The sequence below is a fragment of the Microtus pennsylvanicus genome, chromosome 13 (assembly GCF_037038515.1).
Source record: "Microtus pennsylvanicus isolate mMicPen1 chromosome 13, mMicPen1.hap1, whole genome shotgun sequence".
Taxonomy (NCBI): domain Eukaryota; kingdom Metazoa; phylum Chordata; class Mammalia; order Rodentia; family Cricetidae; genus Microtus; species Microtus pennsylvanicus.
The window spans coordinates 49086638-49112785 of record NC_134591.1 but is presented as its reverse complement, the minus strand read 5'-3'; the positions used below and the strand labels follow the sequence as shown (position 1 = coordinate 49112785).

At 40.9% G+C, this 26148-nt stretch overlaps 1 protein-coding gene across 1 annotated transcript; it reads right to left on the bottom strand.

Annotated features, from left to right (window-relative positions):
* On the bottom strand, positions 1-25983 carry Atpaf1 (ATP synthase mitochondrial F1 complex assembly factor 1). The gene is made up of 9 exons (XM_075945825.1): positions 25626-25983; positions 23456-23564; positions 21338-21388; positions 20666-20728; positions 16678-16728; positions 15513-15560; positions 13976-14071; positions 9089-9196; positions 1-3092 (listed from the first exon to the last, which is right to left on the bottom strand). The coding sequence occupies exons 1-9, from the start codon at positions 25949-25951 to the stop codon at positions 2898-2900; spliced, it is 1047 nt and encodes a 348-aa protein (XP_075801940.1). The 5' UTR covers positions 25952-25983; the 3' UTR covers positions 1-2897.
* Positions 25984-26148: the final 165 nt, after the last annotated feature.

Sequence of the window (26148 nt, the reverse complement as noted above, 5' to 3'; positions counted from 1 at the left end):
TTTATGGCTAAAATCTGTATCATTTATTTGTTCAACAGTTGAGTTTCTTTTGTGGTTCACGTCATGTCCTTGGCACTGAGAATAAAGATAAATCCTGGCCCTCAAGGAGCTCACAGTCTAGTGGGGTAAACACACAAAAATAAATATAATGCAATGTAACTAGAGTACTACTAGAAAGACAGTGAGCAGAGGAATCTAAATCCTTTGTGAATGTCTGTAGGTGAGAAAAGACCGCCTAGTGGACATTTTCATAAGAGACAAGGTGATGGCTCACAAAAGCTCACGAATTACCCACATCAGAATTACCTAGTACATACATACTAAAATGTAGGTTGTCAGGGCTTTCTGCATACTTCAGTCAGCCGGCCAGCACCCAGGAATTACATCTTTAAGTGCTCTTAAGTGATTCCACTGCATCTCAAGTTGGGAACCAGTGAGATAGAATTTGTTGTGATCTCTGCATTTGAAATGCTGACTTAACTTTTTTCCTGTCTGGTGCTGGGAACCAAACGCAGGGCCTGATACATGCTAGAAACATAGTTCCACCATTGAGCTATTCCGAGCCCCTGTGTTGGTCTTTAATGAAGAACTAAAGAAGAAGGGATCCAGCATGTACTGAATTCTATTGTAGTCTATATAGAAGCTCAAAATAATCCAATGAGGTAGATATTGTCCCCATGTTCAGAAGAAAGGTAAGAATTAGAGTTTAAGTAATTTATCATTAACAAGCTAAGAAAAGTAACGCTGCTATGTGAACCCAATTCAATGAGCTCCAAAGCCCACCTTAGAAACAGTATGCTGGAATCAGGGAATGCATTTACAGACTAACTGCTACGGTTTTCATTTATCTGTTAGATCTCTTTGGTAAAATAAATATTAACAACAGTCAGATGACATCCTTCTTTGGCAAGATGGGATTGAGGGTAAAGCTGGGAGGAGCTATGACATGAACAGCTAGTTCTTTACTTTTTTCATCATCATCTTTTTTTTTACCCACTAGTAGTGGTGTCATGAAAATGTTCTATGACTAAGAACTGGGCCTTTCTAGAGAAAAACAAACATAGCTAGATACCCACAAAAGCAGCCCCACCCAAGGCCGAGTCTCCAGACTTATATCACCCAGAAGCGTGGAAGGCATTTAAGGAAAACTGCAGAGTTGATAGCATTCAAGTTCTTAAAATGTGGACTATTGTGACCATGGCAGGTCTAGAAGCTGCATCAGAAAACACTCAACCTTCAGAGAAACTGAAAGCACAGCACAGCTTCTCCAGGTTAAAGAAACACTATCTGTTTCTCCATCCAGAAAATAATGGGATGGCCAATCCTACTGTCTTAGTTACATTTTACTGTTGTGAAGAGACACCATGACAAGGCATATTTCATAACAGAAAGCATTTAATTGGGGCTTGCTTACAGTTTCAGAGGCTCAGTCCATTATCATCACAGCAGAGAGCATGGTAGCAGGCAGGAATGATACAGGAGAAGTAGCTGAGAGCTACATCCTGACCTGCATGCTGGGAGGGAGGGAGAGAGGAAGAGGGAGAGAGACACACTCTGGACCTGGCACAGGCTTTTAACCTCAAAGCCCCTCCCCCTTCCTCCAAAGCCACACCTCTTAATCTTCCTAATCCTTTCAAATGGTTCTACTCCTTCCTTGGTGACTAAGCATTCAAATATATGAGCCTATGGGAGCCATTCTTATTCAAACCACCATACCTACTTTGAGAAACCCACCCTAAAAAAACCTGTAATGAATAATATATAGACATAAACTGAAACTACTACTTAACTTTCTATTGACCATGTCTGGTGGCATCTAACAACATCAGACTGAGGTTGATTAAAGTGGAGCACATTAGATAAGATGAGGTGTGGTACAGGGACTGGCTACACTGGGAGACACCTGAGGCTGAGTTCATAAGGCTGGTCTGGACCCACCATTCTTTTTCACCAGTGAACCTGGAGCTAGAGAGAGACATGTACTTCTGGTGGAGAATAACTTGCTTATTTGTGGCATTTCAAGAAATCACTGAGCCCCAAGAAGAGTTCTGATAAAATTAGCCCACAGCTGATGCCATCAACAGCACACAGCTGAGTTTCCACTGTTCTGTGAGCAAAGACTGAAAACCAGACTTTCTGCTACATTCTCCACACTCAGTCTGGGAACATGTGCTCTACCACATTTTCATATAACTTTTCAAATCATGCAAATCTGGAATGATCTTCTAAAAAGGTTTTATTTACACTGAACTGATTCATTAGCTTCTCACAGGCAGAGTTCAGGGAGTAGGGCCAAAAGCAACGGTTTAACAGTGTGCAGGCGTTCTATTTGTTTATTATTGCAGGCACTTGTACCTGCAATCGCTGAGTTACACGGAAGGCAACTCTGGAGGGGCAGCCAGAAGTCTTTATTTTGAGGAGAATAGCAAGTTGTGTTGAATCTGGCCAGGATTCTTGGGTTGTTTTTAGCCAGTTCACTGGTGCATGGAAAGAATGCATAAAGCCGACATCTCTTAAGATCCTCAAGCTTATTGCTACAGGTTTAGAAAGACAAAGAACTGGGAGCTATGAAGTCAAAATGGCCAGAATGCAACTTCACTGTTACACTGAAAAAAACCCTGTCAATAGTCTTGCAGATCCCTGAATATTTCTTGTTTAAATGCCCAGAAACACATAAAAGGAACCGTTAGAGTGAGAGGTAATTATCAAAGTATTTGTATACCTTCGTTCTGAATATCAAGTATTAGGGCTCATGCCCATTATCTCTTCTTGTAGTAGCATACATGGTAACTCTTTACAGACTGCGTGTTGCGTTGAACTCTGGAGGTCAAGGGTTTGGGTGGACTTCAGGCTGTCCAGGACTGAGTCAACTCTGCGAAGGGTCAATTCAGATATCTCTAAGTCTTATCCTGGTTCTGGGCACATTTCAGTTCTGCTCCAAGTCCACTTTGTTCCAATTCAGCGATGACAGACATATATTTGAACTCATTTGGTCTGAAGTTAAAGGTTTCTACTATCCCAAAGATCTCCTTCCGATCAGTGGCATAGAAGAGTTGAACCTGATTGGCGATGCACTGTGCCTCAGCAACATTCTGCAAGGCAATGAGAGGAGTGAGGCACCTTCCCACAGAGGACCAAAGCCCTGTGCCTGAGTTCGTGGTGGAGGCGCTGTTCTTAGCTTCTCTGACTCCCTGACTTCTCAAGTCTCGGCTAGACGTTCCTTCCTCATGTAAGCAAGGCATTTTGTACACCTGTCATCCCTTTTTCTTACTTGTCACTTTTGGTCTGTACTCTCTAATTTAAATTCCTCAAAGATACAGACATCGAGGCTTGTTTGTATTTTCCTGTACATAGTGACATGATGTTTGCTAGGTAAGTTAGTTCATATGTTCACAGTTTCTCTTTTTATTTAGTTCTTAAATAGCTATTACATCCATCTGAGGAAGAGGGGAAAAAGCTACCCAGCTCAAAGAATCAATTTGTAAGTACTAAGTTTCTGGCTAATTAGATACCCTTGAATAAAACCTATTATTGATGGTACCCCAGTCAGGAACACAGTATCAAAGCCAGTTGTGATAGTTATAAAATGTCCACATTTTGAGAGGTGTGGTACAGGGACCAGCAATAATACTGAGGGACACCGATGGCTTTGAGTTCATAAGGCTTGTATGGCCACCATTCTTTTTCACCAATGAACTTGAGCTACAGAGTCATACACATACTTGTGTATGTATCACTTTGGTACATATACCTCCTTTGGCGAGTCCAACCTCCATTCTGAGTGTGAGGCTGTACTTAACGAGTTGCTTCTAACAACTGAATCATTAAAGAATATGTCTTGAATCACTTGTCTGGGGAAAGTTATCGTATTAAAAAGACATTCAAGTAGGCCTGCGGAAAAGCCAATGTGTTCAGGAAAAAAATGGACCCTTAAGCTCAGTCAATCTTCAGATGACTACATTCCTACCAACATCCCGACAGCAACCTCATTAGACTGAGCAGGATCACCCAGCTAAGCTGCTTCTGAGTTCTTGTCCCATAGAAACTGTGGGACTCTTTGTTATACAACCATTAATAACCAGTTCCAAGGTACAGAAATTGCACTATCAGGAAATGGGGAACATATTACATGACAGGTGAATATACAGGAGAATGCATGGGCAACATCCTTGGAACCTCATGGAAGAACTGGTTGAGGGCTGGAAAAGGGCCTTGCCTCGGACCTGAGCTTGATCCCTGGAGCCCAAATAAAGATGGAGGGAAGAAACTGACTCCACAGAGCTGTCCTCCGATCTCCACACACGTGATGTGGTTGTAACCTCTCTCCATCATACATGTGTATACACGTGCAATAATAAGTCTGCCCTCTGATCTCCACACAGGTGGTGTAGTTGTAACCTCTCTCCATCATACATGTATATACACGTGCAATAATAAGTCTGTCCTCTGATCTCCACACAGGTGGTGTAGTTGTAACCTCTCCATCATACATGTGTATACACGTGCAATAATAAGTCTGCCCTCTGATCTCCACACAGGTGGTGTAGTTGTAACCTCTCTCCATCATACATGTGTATACAGTGCAATAATAAGTCTGTCCTCTGATCTCCACACACATGTGACGTGGTTGTAACCTCTATCACATACGTGTATACACGTATAATAACAGTAAATAAAATGAAAGGAAAACAAAGAACTGAAATAACTATTGTTTTCTACATATTCTGTAGATCTAGCTGGCCAGAAATATTTATCTATTATTACTCAAACGTGGAAAAAATCACTTGAAAAATGACTGCCTAAAGTATGCTATGTGAATGTGAACTTAACTCAGTGGTAGGACACTTGCCTTAACAAATGCAAGGTCTAAGTTCAACTCTTAGCACTGGAAGAAGAAAAGTATGCTATGCCTAGCTATAGAATGATGTGCTATGGGATAATGCTATTATTGAGACCTTTAACAGACTCTTGTGGGTTCACATAACAACGATGCAGATGAATTTATAAACACCAGAGGCTGTGCTTCTTGTCTCTGTATGCTGCACTTCTTCCTATAAAGCTTTCAGCTAAACCTCTATTTTTTAAATTGGGGCTGGTGAGGTGGCTTGGTGGCTAAGAGCATGTATTACTTTTGCAGAGGACTTGAGTTCAATTTCTAGTATCCATGCTGAGTGGATAACTCTAGCTCTAAGGATATCCAATGAGGGCACTTGCACATACTCATACTCAAACCCACATATATACACATAATTAAAAATAATAAGGTATATCTTTGAAAATTGCATTTTATTATGTGTATATATTAGTAGGTATGCCATGGTTTATCCAGTGAAGGTCAGGAACAAGTTCCAAGAGTTAGTTCTTCTCTTCTACCACGTGGGTCCTGGGGGACTGAACTCAGGCCATTAGGCTTGGTGATGGGTGCCTTTATCTGCTGAGCCAAGTGCACAGGGATCTCACAGTCAATGTGGTTTATACAAGGCAAATGAATATTGTCTGATATGTTGTCAAATGTTATAAAGCCAGAAAAAAAAAGCTAAAAAAGAAAACTCCCAACCTCCAAAATCTTAATGATGCTAAAACTGCATCAGTTTGAGCCTACCAGAGTGAACCAAGAAAATGTTTCTTTCCTCTGACCTCTAGAGTTCACTGAAACATGGTTAGACACCGTGTTTTGCTAAAGACCAAAAAATATAGAACAGTCTGTATGTCCTATTTCTGTTTCTTTGCCATCAACAATGATAACCTCCCTAAATCTCAGTCTGAAACATTTGCACTGTCTATTATTTTTACCTTCCTAGTTCACTGCAAACTCTAACAGCCTGCAGCTGAACTCCACAATTCTTAGTGTGTCTGTCTTCTCACTTCTCCTTTATCCAGCCTTATTCTCTGGCCAACGAGTGTAAGCAAGCGTCTTTTTGTATTCATTCTAAGCTTCTTTGCCCCTCATTACACCACATGGCTGACCAGTTAAATCCGACATCCTCTCTGTGCATGTATTTACACACATTCTCTTTTCCATCTCCCTAGACTATGGTTTATAAACACTTTCTGTAAACATTTTAGGCTCTAGGGGCCATAAAGTCAAACTACTCAACTCTGTTACAGAAATAAAGCAATATTTTTTTTTTATGTATACGATATTCTGTCTGCATGTATGCGTGCAGGCCAGAAGAGGGCACCAGACCTCATTCCAGATGGTTGTGAGCCACCATGTGGTTGCTGGGAATTGAACTCAGGACCTTTGGAAGAGTAGGCAGTGCTCTTAACCGCTGAGCCATCTCTCCAGCCCCAACTAAAGCAATCTTAAGTGATATGTAAGTAAAGCTTCCTTTTTCTTTTTGGCTTGAGACAGGGATTCTTTATGTAGTTCTCAGCTGTCCTGGATCTTGATATTTAGACCCACCTGTCTCTGCCTCCCAAGTGCTGGGATTAAAGGTGTGTATCACCATGGCTGGCATACTATTTCTTTTTGACTCAAATATCTAACTCTATTCTTACATGTTTACTTCAAGCTGATGGCCTTTCTATATATATATATACAATAATGTATCTAATACACAAGCTGCCACTAACCATTCATCTAACTTTCTATACCTATGTCCTCATAACCTAACTTCTTTCAGTTACTATACTCCAGGCAAAGATTAAACCCTCATTTCCAGACTTGTCTATCCAGAATATTACTCCTTTTCCTATATGACCAATATTTTTCCCTACCATATTTTTCCATATATTTACTGGATATTTAAAATAAAATACATCCTTGTTCCCACTTCTTTCCTCCATCTAACACTATTCTTTCCCCTGAAAGCGTTAATGCATACCCTTCCTAATTTTTCTTCCCATCATTCTTAAATTTAATTATGTTTATTTATAGTGTTACCATTCCTCTGAAACTGTTCCTATAAAGGTCACTAAATAGTTTCATGTTTATAAAATCTAGTGCACTTTCAGTCTTTATTTCATTTGCCCTATAAGCAAGTTAGAGTGACCAACTAAACACCCCCTTTTGCTTTTAGAATACTTTATTTTTATTTCCAGGCATTCTACCATCTTAATCTCACTCATATCACAACTGTTTTTTGTTTTGCTTTTTTAAAAAATTTTCTGATGTTTCTTCATCTGTCAAGGACTTAGTTCTTATATATTTTCTCTTCTACATCCTCATTTATTTTCTTGGTATTTCATTCAATCCACAGCTTTAAATACAACCCACATACTAGACCTGGGTCACTTTTTTGAACACCAGGCTCAGGTATCTAACTGTCTACACTACAAAGATAACTAATGGGCATCTCAGACTTAACAGTCTAAAAGTGAGGTCTTCTCAAAACTATTTTTTTCTGCAGCCTTACCTCAATTAATGGTAAATATATATTTATAAATAAGATTCTGGATCAGTGACTTCCGGTTGAGTATGATACAAAAACAGTTTAGGAGGAAGGAAAATGGGAGAAATAAAACTGAGTAGTTTAGGAATAACAGTCAGGGAGGCAGAGTCCCCACTGTGTTCCAGGTTTGGAGTCTACTGTTACTACAAGACAGTAGCTGGCTGAAATCACTTCTGTCTCACTATGTATCTGATAAAGATGAAGAAAAAATATAAGTGGGTGTTGGAATGGAGGAAGAGGCTTTGAAATGCCCAGTCCTCTGAGGGCATTCTAAACAGTCTCTGTCAGACAAATGTCTCTGGTACCTAGATGCACAGGGAAACACAATGGGCATCATTAGTTATGGGTATGTGGTTGATAGTCTCCCTAGCAACACAACTGGGAATGGAAAAGGAGAAAAGGAAATCCAATGGTGAATGTTCCCATGAACAAGGTAGAGGAAGAAAAAGACACAACTATTACTCTAGATTTTGAACTCATCTTACATTTCAGAAGTCAGCTATATGCCCATAACCTTGTTTGAAATCTCCAGGGCCAGATGTGTCTTGGTTTTGGCATTACTGGATTTAAAAAAGCCATAGGTGAAGATAATATGTAACTACATTATGCCCCATAATCAAACACATTCATATTTCCTTAATAAAATATATAGTATTCTGTATTACATGATAATAATGACTATAAATGACCTCACATCAGTTTAAATGAAAATTTAGCTTCAAAAAAATTTAACACAGGGAAAATTTGTGATCAAATGAGGATGTGAAACTATTTTCACCATCAGCCTCTAGCCCAGCTGTTGTAATAAGCTGCGGGGCTGTGTCCAGCCACCCGGCTAACTTTACCTGAAATAATTACACGGAAACTGTATTCTTTTAATCACTGCCTGGCCTATTAGTTTCAGCCTTTTATTGACTAGCTCTTACATATTGATCTAACCCATTTCTAATAATCTGTGTAGCCCACGAGGTGGCTTACCAGGGAAGATCTTAACCTGTTTCTGTCTGGAGCGGGAGAATCATGGTGACTCCTGACTTGGCTTCTTTCTCCTAGAATTCTGTTCTGTTTACTCCACCCACCTAAGGCTTGGCCTATCAAATGGGCCAAGCAGTTTCTTTATTAATTAACCAATGAAAGCAACAGATTAGAAAGAAGTCACTCCCACATCACCCAGCACTCAGCAGGTCTCTGATTCTAAGGCCAGCCTCATCTGCTTAGTGAGATCCAGGACAGCCAGGGCTACATAGTGAGTCCCTGTCTCAAATAAAATAAAACAACCTATTTCTAGGGCCAGTGAGGTAGTTCAGTGGGTTAAGGTGCTTGCTGCAAGTTTGATGACCTGAGTTTGACCCCTGGAACCTGGATGGTGGAAGGAGTAAACGGGCTTCCAGAAATTATTTTTTGACTTTCATACATGCACTTGGCATTTGCCCCATACCCACAATTTATGCGTGCACACACACACACTTAAAAAGTAAAATGAAACAAACTAGCACCAACAAAGGAAACCATCCATTTATCTGTAGCTAACTGTACTTCAACTTAAATGTATACAAGCAAGACAAAATTATTTTCAACCATGAGAAACAAAATACACAAAGGTATCTTTCTCTAATCTAGACCTGAGGCATTGACAAGAGTTAACACCTGCAGAACTACGAGGTAAACCCAAAGAGACAAATGTAGATTCTTACCAGAAATGTGGAATCCATTTCAGCTGTCATCAGCACTATACCCTTTTCTTCCTTAAGTTCAGGATAGTGATATAAAATCAGCTGGCTGGCTGCTGCATCCCCTCGGGTCTACACGGAGAAACACTTATCAAAGCTCAATAAGGTACCACCACAACAAACTGCAGTTTCAAAGCAACAGAGTCTGGAGGAAATTCTAGCTCTTAATAGCCCTCTGGGTAGCTAGTGAATTAGAGGACTGGTATGTATGGGCAAGGTCAGGCCTGCAAAGGCATGGTGAACTGACAGTTTTCACGGTGTTATTTGTGTCTTCAATTGGAAAAGATCTGGCTTTTTTCCCAGAGAATGTTTACGAAGGCAGTGAATCCTTCATTGTGGTCATACATTTAAAAACAAAATGGTACAGGCAGCTACCAAGTCAAGTTCTAAAGAAAGCGATGTGCCTGTGTAATTGCCACTTCTATGGACTAGTGCATTTCATCTACTCCCTGTGGTGGCTCTGAAAACGGAGCTCTTTTACGCTATGGCAAAGCACTGTAGAGTCTGTGAGCCAGATTTTTGCTGTTTTGCTTCGAAATATTATCTGGTTGTGGCAGGAAGGAGACAAAAAAAAAAATAGGAATTGTATAACTTCATGAAGAATGATCAGTGAGGTCACCAGATTTTAAGTCTAGTCTAGGAAGAGAAGCTGAATTTAAAGCCAATGCCTTCATGTAGAATGACAGAAAACAGCTCCCAGGGCTTCATCTCTGAAGCTTCAGCAAGCATCCTTTAATTATTGTACCTAACTATTGCTAAGGCAATCTTAACAGTTCATCCTCTTCTAATATACTAATAATTCTACTTATAAGATAGTAGGATACTATACAACATGCTAATATACAATATACAATAGTATACTATACAATATACTAATAGTTTATTATGAAATACACATGATAATATCATAGACAGACATACACTTCTCAATCCATGTAAGAAAGAAAGCATTAGAGACTGGTAGTTTAAATGAAAATGTCTCCTCAAGGCTTGCTCTGCAGTTGGTGGCACTATTTGGGGAAAGTTATGGAACCTTGAAGAGGTAGAGCCTTGCTGGAGGAAGAACATCTTGGAGGCAGAGGGAGGCCGTGAGAGTTTATAGCTTCACCTATTTCCAGTTTGCTCTGCACTTTATTTCTGTGGATGAAGAGTGATCTCTCAGCTTTTGGCTCTTACCACTTGCTATCATACCTCCCCATCCACTGTGGAGTCTCCCTCTGGAACTGTAAGCCTAAATAAACCCTCTCTTCCATGAGTTGTTTCTAGAATGGTATTTTATCACAGCAACAGAAAGCAAACAAGGACAGAGATACAATTAGAGGATCCTTCTGTATCCCTTTCCAATCCCATTTTAGAGTTAACATCTACTCTGTATTTGGTATATATTTCTCTATAAACTCCTCCCTCCCTCTTCCCTCCCTTCCTTTTTTCACAGATCTATAGGACCTAGCAGAGTTTTCAAGACAATGGTAAATATTTAAGTTTATAGACTTTGGAGTCAGACAACCTGCACTCAACATAGCTTATTAACTTCCCTAAGTTCACTCTCTTCTTTATAAATAAAAATAATAACAGTAATCGATTCATTTGAGGATATTAAATGACAAGTAAAATGTTGGATGTACGTAGGCTTGGGAGAGAAGAAAAAGCATATAGACAGTTATAAAAAGAAGTAAATGGTTTTTAAAAAGGGTAAAGTCTTTAAAGAGAAAGAGTACAGACAGTCACAGATTAAAGGAGTAAAGTAAATATAATAAAATAAATACGAAAAAGTAATAGATTTAAAACAAATAAGCCACGTAAAGATGGAGAATATGCAGAGAGTCTGGATTATGTATATTATTGTGTTTTCTTTGAAGTTTTTGACTGTGAAGACGCTAAGTAACCAACATATATACTTTAAAGGTATCTTGTCTTCAAAATTTGGGTCTAAGGATATGTTGCTTTAGAAAAGAGGTTCTTCTTTTGTTTACACAGAAGATGAGAACCTGTGGATTGCTTCTAGTCTAATATGGTTTGATGGACCAAGACACCCTGAAAAGTTTCCGTGAACACCCCCCAAAAATTACTTTGCCCAACTGCTGACTGAGATGAAACTAGCACACAGGACATACCATGAAAGACCTGATTAACAGTGCCCCCATTCAGCAGGAAGTAGTCTAGAGAACTACGCCCAAATTCTCAAATATTGTTTATAAATAAACAATATTTGCTATATGTTTAATATGCAATAAAGATTTGCATTGGTATGGATCTTGGTTTACTGATACAAATTTAAGATCAATTTTGTTATACTGTGTATTGATGTGGGAGTGTCATATATCAATCTGTTGATTTCATTGGTTAAGCAATAAAGAAAACTGCTTGGCCCTGATAGGTTAAAACATAGGTGGGAGGAGTAAACAGAACAGAATGCTGGGAGGAAGAGGAACTGAGCTCAGACTCAACAGCTCTGCTCTCTGGAGCAGAGACGCCATGCTCCCCTCTCCCGGGTAGACGTGATAGCTCTGCTCTCTGAGGCACACGCGATGAAGCTCCAACCCAGGATGGACGTAGGCTAGAATCTTCCTGGTAAGCGCACCTAGCGGTGCTACACAGATGATTAGAAATGGGCTAAATTAATATGTGAGAATTAAGAGGCTAGATAGAAATGAATACAGTTTGTGTGTTGTTATTTCGGGCATAAGCTAGCAGGAGGCTGGGGTGCTGGGGACGCAGCCCCGCCGCTCCTATTACTACAGTGTATATATATTATATATATGTATATATACATATTTCTGCTCTTGATTAAGGTATTATGTTTGTACAGCTCATTAAAAAATGTAATGTATAATTAAGAAATATAGGTTAATAGTCAGTCATCTATAATAGTCAAGCTTGTAGTCATGCTAGTTAGATTTTCTAGATGTACAGAGATGTATTGCAGATGGATAAGCATTCTTCAAACCTTTCAAAGATTAGAGAATATGGCACTTAAAATGTTTAAGAATTTAGGACTTTTCATGACAATAAGACACATCTGCTCCTGGTAACACCAATCTTCATCAAGAGGAAGATAGGCATCGAAGAGGCTTCTTATAGAGTTGGTTAGCCATTTGGGCAAGAAACTGCTCTTGCCTGGACTGCTTTATGAACTGGACATGCAGGACCTGCAGAGAAATGACTGTTGAACTTGCCTAAAGGTGATACCATCCTTCAGGGTTCCTGCTTCTTGAAAGAGTCTGCTACATATTCTGTAGGACACAGAAAAATGTGACTGACAAACTACCAATATAGGCAGAACTGTCTTTGAAATTTCCTGCTTTGTGGAAAAGTCTGCTGGATACTATGAGCCTGTAGACTGAAGATGGATGCCCCAATGGTACAGAAGAACTTTGGGTGACTGTCCAGGCAGTGAGATGTCTCTGTCATTTCTAGAGTTTTGGAAGTTGCTTACAATGCATGTCCTGTTTACTTAGGTAATATTATATCCTTCTGTGGTCTTTGATGAAGTTGAAGAATTGATAGTTATAATTTTTCTTAGTTATGATAAAAGATGAGTAGAAATAAATATTGTAACTTTATTTATTATGTATACAATATTCTTTGTATGTATGTGCCTGCAGGCCAGAAGAGGGCACCAGACCTCATTGCAGATGGTTGTGAGCCACCATGTGGTTGCTGGGAGTTGAACTCAGGACTTTGGAGGAGCAGGCAATGCTCTTAACCACTGAGCCATCTCTCCAGCCCTGTAACTGTAATTCTTGCTTGATACCTGTTGTTATATGTAATTTTACTATGTTAAAGTTAAAACCTTCCTTTTTCATTTAAACAGAAAAGGGGAGGTGATATGGGATTCTCCTCTGTATGCTGTGAATACCATCAGTGAAAAAAGAAACTGTTGATAGAGCAGAACTAAGGTAGGCAGGGAAAACTAAACTGAATGCTGGGAGAAAAGAGTCAGAGTCAGAGAGAAGCTATGTACCCCATTGGATACAGATGCTGGAACTTTACCTGGTAAGCCCCAGCCTCATGGCAATACACAGATGAATAGAAATGGGTTAAATTGATATGTAAGAGTTAGCCAATGAGAAGCTAGAGCTAATGGGCCAAGCAGTGATTTAATTAATACAGTTTCCGTGTAATTATTTCGGGTCTGAGCTGTGAGCAGCCGGGAAACGAACAAGCAGCCTCTTCCAACACATTGTATAATATCTATCAAATGTTAACACAGTATATACTCAACAATTTATCAGACAAAAATATAAAAATTTCTCCTTATTCTATTCTGTGTCATCTGCCTTAACACTAAAGTCAAAACAATATATGATTTTTTTTATCAGCTGTGAACTCCAAATATAGAATGTCAATCCTAGTTACTGTGAACGAAAATACTGACTTCTTTTTGAAAGAGCTTTAAGTATATTTTGAGCTTATTTTTTTTTTACTATAATAAGCAATTTGGGAATAAAACAAAGAAAAGAAAGCAAATAAACTAATATTTATGAAATGAAAGCTATTCACCTAACAGTGTGGTTAATAAAACACAGGTAAGACATGGAGCCTTCCTCAAAGGGTGTACATCTGGGTTAAGAAGATAACATTTTAACTCATCCATGTCTATTCAGTATGCAAATGCAAGAGATGCCATAGAGTTCTAGGGAGAAGACAAAAGACAACAGTGAAGTGGGAGAAAAGTATACGGACTTCAAATTTCTGGTATTAAGTGAGGCCTAGAAAACTAGCCTAACTTGTCAACATATGACAGCTCATCAGTGCACAGCAAGTACTGCTGAAGTCAGAAGATACTGTACTCCAGCCCTGGGAAGGCTTCTAGTGCCTCCTGTGTTGTGTAGGGCATACATGACCTACCTGAATATTTATAAGAGCAGTGAAGTGGAGTTCAGTACCCGTCCACTGTCCTACAAAGAACTCATAACCATCTCTTCTTGGTAGTGCACAAAGGAACTGTGGGAAACAGAAAAACAAGCAGACAGATGGACAAATGAAGTCATTTTCAATGTCTAATCACTTGTACCACTCTATTTCTTCAATGTCTGGCTTTTTAATTTTTCCTACCTTCCTTTTTTCCCTTCCTTCCTTCCTTCCTTCCTTCCTTCCTTCCTTCCTTCCTTCCTTCCTTCCTTCCTTCCTTCCTTCCTTCCTTTATCCCTTCTCCTCCTCCTTCATTCCTTCTTTTCTCTGCCTTTTTTTTTTTTTTTTTTTGTAAAAGCCAATGTTTCAAATATCCCAGGCTGGCCTCAAACTTCCATACAGCCAAGCAAGACCTGATTCCTAATTCTCCTGCCTCTATCTCTCAAGTACTTAGATTAAGCATGTGCTATCACACCCAGTCTATAGGGTGCTGGGGATTGAAGCTGGGGTTCTGTGCATGCTAGGTGAAGAAACCTGCCAACTGACTTATATCCCCATCCCATAATGCTTGGCTTTAAGAACATTTTTTAAATTATGAAATTAATTATGTGATAGTATAACAAACATACACATTTCTCATTCTACCTTTCTCAAACCTATCTAAGAAGAAAAGCATTAGAGATGAAATTTGAGGAGAGCTGACATTAAGTGATATTGCTGTCCAACACGCAAAAATTATAATATACATATACATATATACATACATACATACATATATATATATATATATATATCCAGTTTACTTGGGTATTTTTTTTTCTGCAAGTAATGTTTGGAAAAAACCCTAGCAACCATTGCTGACAAGTTGGCTGTCACATCAGCTATCCATTCCCTTTCCCTGGAGCCTTCTGGTGGTTCACTACTTCAGCAACAAATAATCATTTGGTTTTGGCACATACTATCAGAATAGCATGGGCAAAACTGTAAAGAGAAATTCTAATACAGGAACCTGAAGGAGGCAGCAAAGATTAAAGTCTAGTATCATTCATTTTTGTTGTTGTTTTGTTTTTCAAGATAAGGTTTCTCTGTAGCTTTGCTGCCTGTCCTGGAACTCATTCTGTAAACCAGGCTGGCCTCAAACTTAGAGAGATCTGCTTGCCTCTGCCTCCCGAGTGCTGGGATTAAAGGTGTGCACCACCCTTGCCTGGCTCATTCATTCATTTATTGAGGCAGGGTCTCTCTATATCCCTAGCAGGCCTGGAATTTGCTATATAGACCAGGCTGAATGGAATTAAAGGCACTGGGCTCTTAGGTGCCTTTTCCTATGGACGTACACTGAGAGATTAAGATCCAAATCAGAAAGGCCTAATGTGGTAGAGAGCTAAAACGCCATTTATAAGGATGAAAATATCACTTATCAAACAAATGACATGTGAGGACCTCTGTTCATAGAGCATTATATCATGAGGACTGGTTTGAAGCCAACTATTTGGCAGCATTTATAAACAATTCTACATGGTTACCACAGACTTACTGTTGGGCAGGACTGAGCCCGGTTCCAGATCAAATCAAACTTCTCTTTCTGGAAATTAGAAAAGAATAAAATTAACTCACAAATAGGAAAACATGAAAAGTCATGATCAACTGAGTTTTCCAAGGCTGAATTCTAGAACTCTATTATGGCTGAAACAGGCTTTTAAGTTCTATCATTTACAAATCATCCTATGACAAAAAGCAGGAAAAACCAGATGCATGCTTTGCTGCTCATTGCTACAAATTCCATGTGAAGATGAAGTGCTTCATGCTTCAAAGTCTCCACGGAACCGGCTGAATCCAAGAGAGACTTGTGAAAGCCTGTTCAAACAATGAGTTGGAACGAAAGATCTAAAACATAACGACAAGTACAGACTTTAGACTATGGAGTTCATGAAGGCAAGAGTATATAAGCGTAGGAAGTTAAAAAACAAAGGATAGGGATTTCTTCATAACCAAAAGGTCTGGCTTTTCCTTCTGTGTGCATTTTCCTCCTTATCTTACACATAAGCAAGTTGAAAATATAACTGTTCTTCAGTGTACTTTAAGGCTAGCCTCGAACTCACAGAGACCTATCTCTCAAGCACTGGGATTAAAGGTATGCACCACCATGCCTGGTGTAGAGTAAGATTTAATTTTAACTGGAGAAGATAGCTGTATCCTTTCTTAGTCATAGACCTTAAGGGTAAGGCAATGGCCAGTGATCATCTCTAAAGACAATTTCAACAAGGTAAAACCAAGAAAATGCCACTTGCTAAGGGGAAAACTGGAGAAAGGCCAGGAGGGAGCTCCAGGTCAGCTCAGGCATCTGCCGTTTCCAGACAAGAATGCTGGAGGCAGTGTCTTGAATACCAGCAGTTTGGTTGGAAAATGAGAAGGAAATAAAATGTATCTGGAAACCACTCAGAAACATGTACTTACACTAGCCTCCCTGGTCAGAGACTTGGAAACATTTCTGAACCAGAAGGAGGGAAAGCAAAAGTCATAAATATACCACATGGAACATCCAATCTCTGGTGCTCAGGGCATAATAAAAACTCTTAGAGCTGTAAAGTGTAAGTTCTCAAGATGTCATAAACACAGGAAAAGTACAGGCAACTGCCCGAGAGGGCTAGAGCGCTGACCTTCATGCTGTAATACTTCTACTTCCCCTTCAATTTACTTACAGGAATAACTGCGTAGACCGTGTCTTTTGCTGAAAAATACTGCTGCCAAATCTGTAATAAATAAATAAATACATAACTAATCTGTGACATATGGGTAATCTTTCCTTGTATGCCAAGGAATAGTGATAGCTTTCACTGGTCGAGGATTATTCTATCTGATAACAGGGAGGAAAACACACTGTAATGTTTTTACAACTAGTACATGATTATAACAAATTTAATAACACATGCTCTTCTGAATGATTAAACTGTTACTCTTTAAAAATACCTAAGATTCAGTTTTTAAAAACGTATATGTTTGTGTATACAGCACTATTTAGAAGCCCTTGGGTTCCCTGAAGCTGGAGTTAAAGGCAGTTGTGAGCCAGCTGATGTGGGTGCTGGAAGCTGAACTCAGGTCTCTGGAAGAGCAGAAAGTGCTCTTCACTTGTGAGTTATCTTTCCAAGCCCCAAACTGTACCTCTTAATAACTCTGGGGGCTGGAGAGATGGCCCAGTTAACAGCATCTACTGTTCTTGAAGAGAACCTGAGTTTGGTTCTTAGCATCCATCAGGCAACTTATGACTACCTGTAATTCCAGTGTCAGGAGACCAATGGGATCCCAACCCTCTGGCCTCTGCAGGCTCCTGCACTCATGTGTACATACCCCCAGACAAGCAGACAACTGAAAACAATAAAAAGGCCTGGAAAGATGGCTCAGCAGTTAAGAGCACTGGTTGTTCTTGCAGAAAACCTGGGTTCAATTCCTACTGCTTTTATGGCAGCTAACAACCATCTGTAACCTCAGTTCCAGGGGATCTGACACTCTTTTGGCCTCCACAGGTACTGCATGCAGATGGTGCACAGATCTACATGCAGGCAAAACACCTATTCACATAAAAAATAGTAATAAGATTAAAAAAATAACAAACTCTTGTCAAAGAAATTGCCTCTAGATTTCTGAAGTAATCGTTCTCAGGATAGATCTTGTTGGTGATAGGTTTTTAGTAGGTTCTTTATCCCTTCCCAAACCCACACCTCCCGAGTCAACTGTGGGCCTTCTCAGGGAGCAAGGATATGACCCTTTCAGAGTTTAGGGTCTATAGTCAACGGCCTGGGAGGCAAATGGTAGCCCTGATAATTTACTAGCTATTCTACCTTGGGTAAATCACTGAAACTTCTTAAATAATATCAATAAAACAGCAGTGATGCCAACCTCTCAGGGTTGTTATGAAGACTGACTGAACCAATAGAACCCCGAGACTGGCAGAATAGACACTAAAAATCACACCAGCTTTTATTGCTATATTTAGGCAGCTCTTAAAATTTTGCTTCCAGAAAGTGCTACATATCAGGAAGAGATAAAAGTCTGCTGGGTCTGACTAGACTACAGAGCGGCCACAAGTCCTACCCTTCCTCCTGGCATCAAAGAAGGCAGTGGGTATAGCTGACTTTCATGATGCAAATACCTAAAAGTAGTGAATAGGTTTACATAGTGTAAAATTAGAGAACAGAGAAAAGGAAAAAAATAAATCCAGTTTTATAAACCTAGATGAGTTATTCTGGTGTCTAAGAAATACGTTTTTACGATGTATTATACAGACATCGTAGCCATGCACTATTCCCCTTCAGCACATCATACGCACGTTTGCCTGTACTTTTCACTCCTATTGACTTTATTATCCCCCATGCCTTTTCACATTACTGGTTTTCACTGGAAAGCTTTCATTTTCCCATCTCTCATTTTCTTCTCCACCAATTCTTCCTAACATTCAAGGCTAAGTTTATATGCTCCCTCCCCCGCCATGTAATATTCCTTCATTTCGTCAGTCAGAAGTTTTCTTATGAAATGTTTGCACCTCATATCTCTCTAATGATTGTGCTGGCTAGTTCTGTGTCAACTTGACAGAAGAAAGTCATTTGGAAGAGAGAGCCTCAGTTGAGAAAATGCTCCCACCAGACTGGCTTGTGGACAAAGCTATGGTGCATTTATGTATATGACTCTTGTGCCTGCATATATGTATGTCACTGTATTTGTGCTAGGTTCCTAAGAAGTCAGAAGATTGTTGGATCCTCTGGAACTGGAGTTATAGATGGTTGTGAGACACCATGTGGATGCTGGAAATCAAACCTGGGTCTTCTACAAGAGCAGTAAGTGCTCTTAACTGCTGAGCCAACCCCCCAACATTTTCTTAATTTTCTTCGTGATTGATATGGAAGGATCCAGCCTATTGTGGATCTTGCCATCTGTCAGTAAAAAAAAAAAAAAAAAAACAACAAAAAACAAAACAAAAAAACCAACCAAAACCAAAACAAACCAAAACAAAATAAAAACAAACAACCAACAAAAAAAACCAGGCTGAGCGAGGAAGTAAGCAACCCAACAGTATTAGATGATTGTGATGCTGGGGTATAGCATGGGAGCAGAGAACTTGGTTAGCATGCATGAGGTCTTGGTTCAATTCCCAGAACTGCTGGAGGATTGAAGCAGGGCTTGCAAGGGGAGGGAATTTGATTTATACTTTTCCGCTTGTTACTTCCTTTTTGACTGAGAAATTTGAATATAGGTATATATAATAGAAAATAGGCATATAAATCAAACATTTACTGATAATAAATCATAAAGAAACATTCAAAATAATTCTCACATACGTATAATTGTATACTATTGAGAGGGGTATGCTTATTTTTAAACAAATAACTGAATCTTGGCTGGAATTTGATATTATAGGATATAAAGAATCTTCAGTATGCTTCTGGTTATATTTTAAATTTAAAATTGCCAATGTTGAGAACACTGCTTTGCATAAATATTCATTTTTTAACCCCATGTCTTTAAATTGAGAATAACAGCACGTATTTCCTAGGGTGGACATTTAACGAAGAAATACCAGTGAAGCAATAAGCATATGACTGCCTATTTATTATTCTTTTAGTACTATGCTGTTAATCAGCACATACACTTAAAATATGACTCTTGGAAGTATAAAGAATGCTCAAATAGTTTCATACAGGCTAGAGAGAAAAAAACCTATAGGTATAAAAAAAAAATGTAACAAACACCAGGCAGTGGTGGTACATGCCTTTAATCCCAGCATTTGGGAGGCAGAGGCAGGTGGATCTCTAAGTTTGAGGCCAGCCTGATCTACAGAGTGAGTTCCAGGACAGCCAGGGTTACACAGTGAAACCTGTCTCAAGAAGAAAAAAAACCCCAACAAACAAACAAACAACAACAACAAAACAAGCCATGCAAATCAAGGTACACAGAATGACGAAGAGGCAGGAGAGATCATGAGTGCTTCCAGGGTGAAGGTTCAGGAAGCTTCTAGAGAAGGTCCTTAGGACACAATGCTAAGGAAGTGAACACAGGGTTAGGGGAGTGGTTGTCACTGGACACCTGCAAACAAGCTCCCAACATAGTAATTTTTCATTTATTTTAAAACATAGCTATAGCACTTACTCTGTGCCAGGATTTGTTCTGAGTGCTTCACAAAAGTTAACTCTTAATTTTCAAATGGCTCAAGAAGTAGGTGTCCAGTAGTTATCACTTTATAGTGGGGAAACCGAGGCCCCCCAAAATTAACTTGTCTAGTCAAATAAGTGACAAAGCTAGGACTTAAAATGGCAGCTCATTTGGAAAGTCTCCGCTTTCACCAGCACACTATCTTCTCTGCAAGGCAAGCAGAACCTTAAGCACACTCAGCTACGAGAAGGTAAAGTGGGCGCAGGGAAGGTGACTTGCAGGGCAGCTCTGCTCACCACTATCCATCAGCACCGCCCCAGGGAGCCTGTTTGGAAAGGCAGTGCAGTGATCCAGGTATAGAGTTCTGATGATTTAAATAGTACATCGGCAACAGGAAGAAAAAACAAAGGGCAAGCCTAAGTTGACTAGACATGAAAGCATCTGGGATAGAAAATGGTGTCAGAAAAACGTGTGACCTTTTCTGTTCTCAGACTTGCTCAGAGCACATACTTCCAGGGAGTATACCTACTCATTTTCATTCATTACCTGTTTTATTTCCTCTGCAGTTTTGTCTTTCACCATATCAATGTTAAAGATTGAACTGAGAGTCTTGAAAGAAAAAAATAGCAATTAATATTTACAATTAACAACAACCCCAGCTTAATTCTGTCTAAAGCCTTGTAGAAAAGAATGTCAGCAGTGAAGTAGATTTTAGTAGGTACAGAATAAGCATCTGACACTCACATGCTCCGAGAATGTGAATCTCTGCTCCCACACAGACCTTCACAGTTCTATTCCTGGGGAGTAGCTATTAGGTCATCAAGTGCTCCCCAAATGCTTGTCTCACCAGTGAGTCCTGCAGCACTTTGCAGCTGGTGAGAAAGAAGAAACCCTGGCTGTTCTACCAGGAAGCTCCTTATCTGCTCGATAAAGGGCAGGCTACAAATAGTGTTTTGATTTTGAAAGTTCCTTTCTATAGAAAGGAGAGCACTCATTTCTTTCCATTTCTGGTAGCCTCCTTGGACTCACACTGAAGCTAGGGGTCATGTCAAGGACACAAAAATCTAGAAGTATTTCTCATCTCTACTGTTGGAAAAAAAAATCACCTTATACAAAAAAATCACTGAGCACAATAAATATGTTCAAATTTGCAGTCTCTTATTATAGATGTCCCATATGACTTCAGACTTGGATTTCGGTATTTAATTAGAAACCTACCTTGTCCTTAGTGAATCCTTTGCTCACAGGCTGTTTCCCTGAGGCATCTGTCTGAAATACATGATGAGACAGGCTATTAAACTATCTTTCATCATAAAAAAGGAAAAAAAAAGAAAACCAAGTCACAGAAGTACTCAATCTCATTAAGTAATTCTGTACCTAAGAATTCACTTCTATCCACTCTTTATAACACCGTACATACTATTCTAAGAGTTATTGTTTATAGATAATTTTCCTTCCACTAAGATCCTGAGATGCAAAGATGAGAAAGGGGTTGTTAGTAATCACTGAATCCCAGTACGAAAGTTCATTCTAATCCATGGGTTCCTTCCCATTTCTTTTTGGGCTTTCTATGCTTGGCCCTCTGACCTATTCCACACCAGCCATAGATCAGGTGGGAAATAGAGAGATGTATTTTCTAAAACTAATTATTTCTGATAGCATTTCTTGTGGTAGGTGTCGTCAACATTCTAGAGTTCTGCTGAGTTCTCACTCTCTCTATTAATTCAGCTTCTGGTGATGGCTAATAGTCCCTGTTACACTGACTGGACTGAAAGGTGCCCAGGGACTTGCAGAGCACACCCCTGGTCAGTGTGATGGCATTTCCTGAGATGATGAGGTCATGAGGACTCTGACCTGATGAATGGATTAATCTTCTGTCGGATTCATTGTATTATGAAATTGGGAAGTGATGAAGGATGGCTAACCTGAGGAAGTATGTCACTAGGGGCATGTCCTTAGAGGCCCTACCTTATCCTGGTCTCTTCTCATAGTCCCCTCTCTCTGATTCCTGAGCCCACATCTAGTTGACACGATGTGCTGACATGTTTGAAACCATGTCCTCATTAATTCACCCATCATTCTGTCACAGAAACTTGGTAACAACTAACACAGCCGGAAACGACTGAAAGTGGCCCAACCTGGCTGAAGTCGCTCCTGAATTTGTTCCATGCATCTCCCAGCTTGGAAGTTTTCAAATTATAGGTTGTAAAATCAATTCGGTGGATTGTCATCAGAATTATTCAGAAAATGAAACTAAGAATGGGCTCCCCAGGCATGATGGCTCACACCTGCAACACCTGCGATCTGAGCACATGGGAGGCCGAGGTGGGGAGGGCCCAGGTGAGACTGGTCTACAGGGTGAGAGCCAGCCTAAAAATAGAATAGGAATGTATTACATATCACAAGAGTGCTGTCCCATAAAAAATGTGTATGTTATACATGTGTATTCTAAGTAGCAGTGTAAATGTATTTCCTGGTGTGGGTTATGGTCAAAGAGTTTGGAAAGCCTTGTCCTGGGTAATTATAGACACAGCATTCCATGTGCTTTCTCCAGCGTTGACCGCTCAAGGGTCCCAATGGCTAATAATACATTAAGTTCTGATGATACTAGTTCACTCGATCTTTAGCATGATTTTGTGAGACAGGTGTTAATGATAGTATTTCTAATTCACAAATAGGCAGAACCGAGGCAGAGAGAAGTCACACAATCTGTCTATAATTACCGAGCTGGTAGCTAAAGGCTGTGATTGAGCCCCTGGCATTTGCTACCAGACCTGTCTTCTCAGCAGGGAAGTCATCTACCTCACTTCTTATACTCAATTGCCTCTGCAGTCATGTGTACATATTCACATGCACACACACCTACATACAGAAAAAAAAAACAAAACAAAACCAAAAAACAAAAAAAAAACTTGCTGGGTGTGGTGGTGTACGACTTTATTCCCAGCTACCAGAAAGCAGACACAAGAGAATCTATGAGTTCAAAGTCAGCCTTGTCTACATGGCAAGTTCCAGGCCAGATTGACAGTGAGACCCTGTCTTTAAACTCCGGACCTCTACTGTAAACACTTCCCTGCTCCCTATAGCCCAGTGCCATGTGTACCTTGATTTGATCACTAGACTGCATTCCTTGTGAGCAGAGGCCATCCTTTCATTCCTCTACATTCCATCATGACTACAGGATCTTGCCCAGAAAGAACAGAACATGCATTTATTGATGAAGATCAGATGTTCAGGTTACTACCATCTCACCCATCAATGAGATCACTTCAAGGGTAAGGGCTGAGAGGAATGCTAGTAAACTTATAACACACAAAAGGACCAGGCAGGCCTTACCTTCTGCTCCACACGTCTGATAAACTCACTTTGTTTGGAGTGCCCCACTGGTTGCTTTCGAAACTCACTGCGCTTCTCCAGGCGGGACTCAAAGGCAGCTGGGTCGGACCTGCCCAAAAGGAAATCAAAGGATTTTGAAATAACAAAGCATCATAGATCACATCCACAAAGACAGGACACAGGCATTATGAAGGTTTGCTTTCAGTTGTTAAGAACTGGGCATAAACCTGGAAGTCAAGAAAATGGAAAGCAAAGCCAGCTCATCAACCATTAAGCCTCAACATTTTTTATCTCTTGCAGATTATTCCCAGGTGATGCATGGGTTAGTTTCAGATACTTAAACATTGTAGATACTTATACTACTCAAGATAGAAAGAATACACCTTCACAGTCAAGACATATAGGGTACCCTCTCTTCCATTTGGATGTGACACCAAATGTCACTCTTTTCATTACTATGTAGATGGGCTGACCTTTTTCTTTCTGTCTGGAAGGACTAGGTAAGTGTGGCTAGCAGTCACAGATGTACCTGAGCTTGCCACAGTGGGGCACCCTGGGCAGAAGAACTCTTCCTAGGCTCCAGGGAAATATAGAAAATAACTAAGACACTGTCCTTACTTGAAACTTACTATCTAGTTGCAGAGACGTAAATATGTACATGAGCACTACTGATCATTAAAACAAAAAAGTGCACAAACAGCCCTAAATGACCGAGGTGGTTTCATGACTGTACTTTCGACTGTGTTGTTCTCCTATTTGGAGCACATCCCACCCTGCCCCTCCCTCCATTATCTGTGAGCTAGACCTAGACCATACTATTCGAAGTCTTGGTACTACATCAGGCGAGAGAGACTAGCAGGAGCTAGGGTGTGAAAGCTTTATGTGAACACTAAGCTGTTTGGACACAGCACAGAATTCAATGGGCCATGTTCTGGAGTATCAGTAGGTATAATTGTTGATGGGAATGACCTAGAGAAAGGAAAGAAATCATTATGGGCTCTTGAGTAAGTGTGAATGGAACCGCTAAGTATTCAGAGTGCGTGCAGACATCTCTTTGAAGATGCTGGTGGGTAAAAGATCAGAGAGAAACGGGTGGGGAGAACTGTGGGTCAAAAAACTATTTGAAAATAACAAATATTTGAAAATATCTAATGTTTGAAGGACAGTAAAAGTACCCATTCATTTGTTTCATCATTGCTTCAAAATGTGTGACAGATCATGATGTTCATGTAAAGGGGACGGGAGGAGGGTTCCAAGACTAGAAGGGGTGAACGCTAGTTAGTTAGAGGATGATGTTGTACACGTGAAGAAGAAGAAATTAAGGGAGTGGGACTAAAATGAGACAAAATGCAGAGAGTTTACAGTCCTTTCAAATTGCCTTCTGACACCACCAAACTCTCTCTCAAAGCCCCTTTCCATTTCGACCTTCAACTCATCCACCCGGAACTAGGCACCCACTATACCTATCTTAACAGCCATGACCCTACCCCATTTTTCCCCCTCAGTGCTGGGGATGCAATTCAAGGCCCTGTGCATCCTAAGCAAGTGCTCTTCCGCTCTAGGTTTTACCTTCTGGAAGCTGAAGCATTAGGAACCCTGGTTTGCGTCAGGCAAACCATAAGCAACTGTGTGACCTCCAGCAAGCCTTCACTTCTCTCCAGACCCTCTACATTTCCTTAGTGAACGGGTTCAATGGGCGATCCAAAAACTAGTCTTTGCAGCACTTTTCCCACTCCCAGTCTCCTCTCCGCTCAGCCAGGGACATCAGCTTGGAGCCTGGGAATCTGATCTCTTGGCCAGGTGTCTGCTCTGATTCAACATGTGACCTTGAGCAAACCAAGAGCCTTTTCTGAGGGCTTCATTTTCACATTTCTACAGAGGGGACAACTCTCTCGGAGCTGTCTTCCTCAAAGGGCTTTAATTAGAGTTCACGGGAGCGTTCTGAGAACCAAGCACAAGGACAACTGTGGGAAGATCCAAAGGCGCTGCAGAGACCAGCGATGTGACCTTAGGCAAGGGACCTGGCCTCTCTGAACTAGGAAACAAACTATTGGTATAGTGGGGACATTACAAGCCCACCAAGGAGGGTAGTTTAGTAGTAGATGACGGAAGCTCTCTGCCCGCGCGCCGCGAGTGCCCACCCCCAACGCCCCGCCGGTCAGTACCGCACCTGCGCAGCTGCTGGATCTTGTCCCGGTAGCGGTCGTAGAAGGGGTTAGCTTCCAACTCGCTGACCCCGCTGCCGTCTGCTCCCCCAGAGGGCAGGCCGGAGCCCCGGCGTACCGGGAACACGCGCAGCTGCGCTGGTGACACGAGCCCCAACCCCAGGGCGCGGCTGCGAACTGCACACAGACCCCGGTAGAGGCCGGCCACCTGCAGGACTGCGGGGCACGCTCCACCCGCAGCAGACACCACGGCCGCCATGGCCGCCCGCGCCTCCCCCTCCTCCTCCTCTGGGGCGTCAGCCTCGGCCCCCGGCCCGCGCGCCTGCTCCATCGCCTTCAAGGTCCGTGACGCCCGTGTTCCGCCACCGAGGTTCCGCGAGCGCAAGGTTCCGGGTGCCGGAGTGGAGAAGGGACAGCGACGCTAGGGGCTGGTGGTTCTCCTCTCTGCCCACCAGCTCTGTGGGTGTAGTGGTGCGTCTCCTCCTAGGAGTCTGCCGGGATTCACGTCCTTCCTCCCAGGACCAGCAG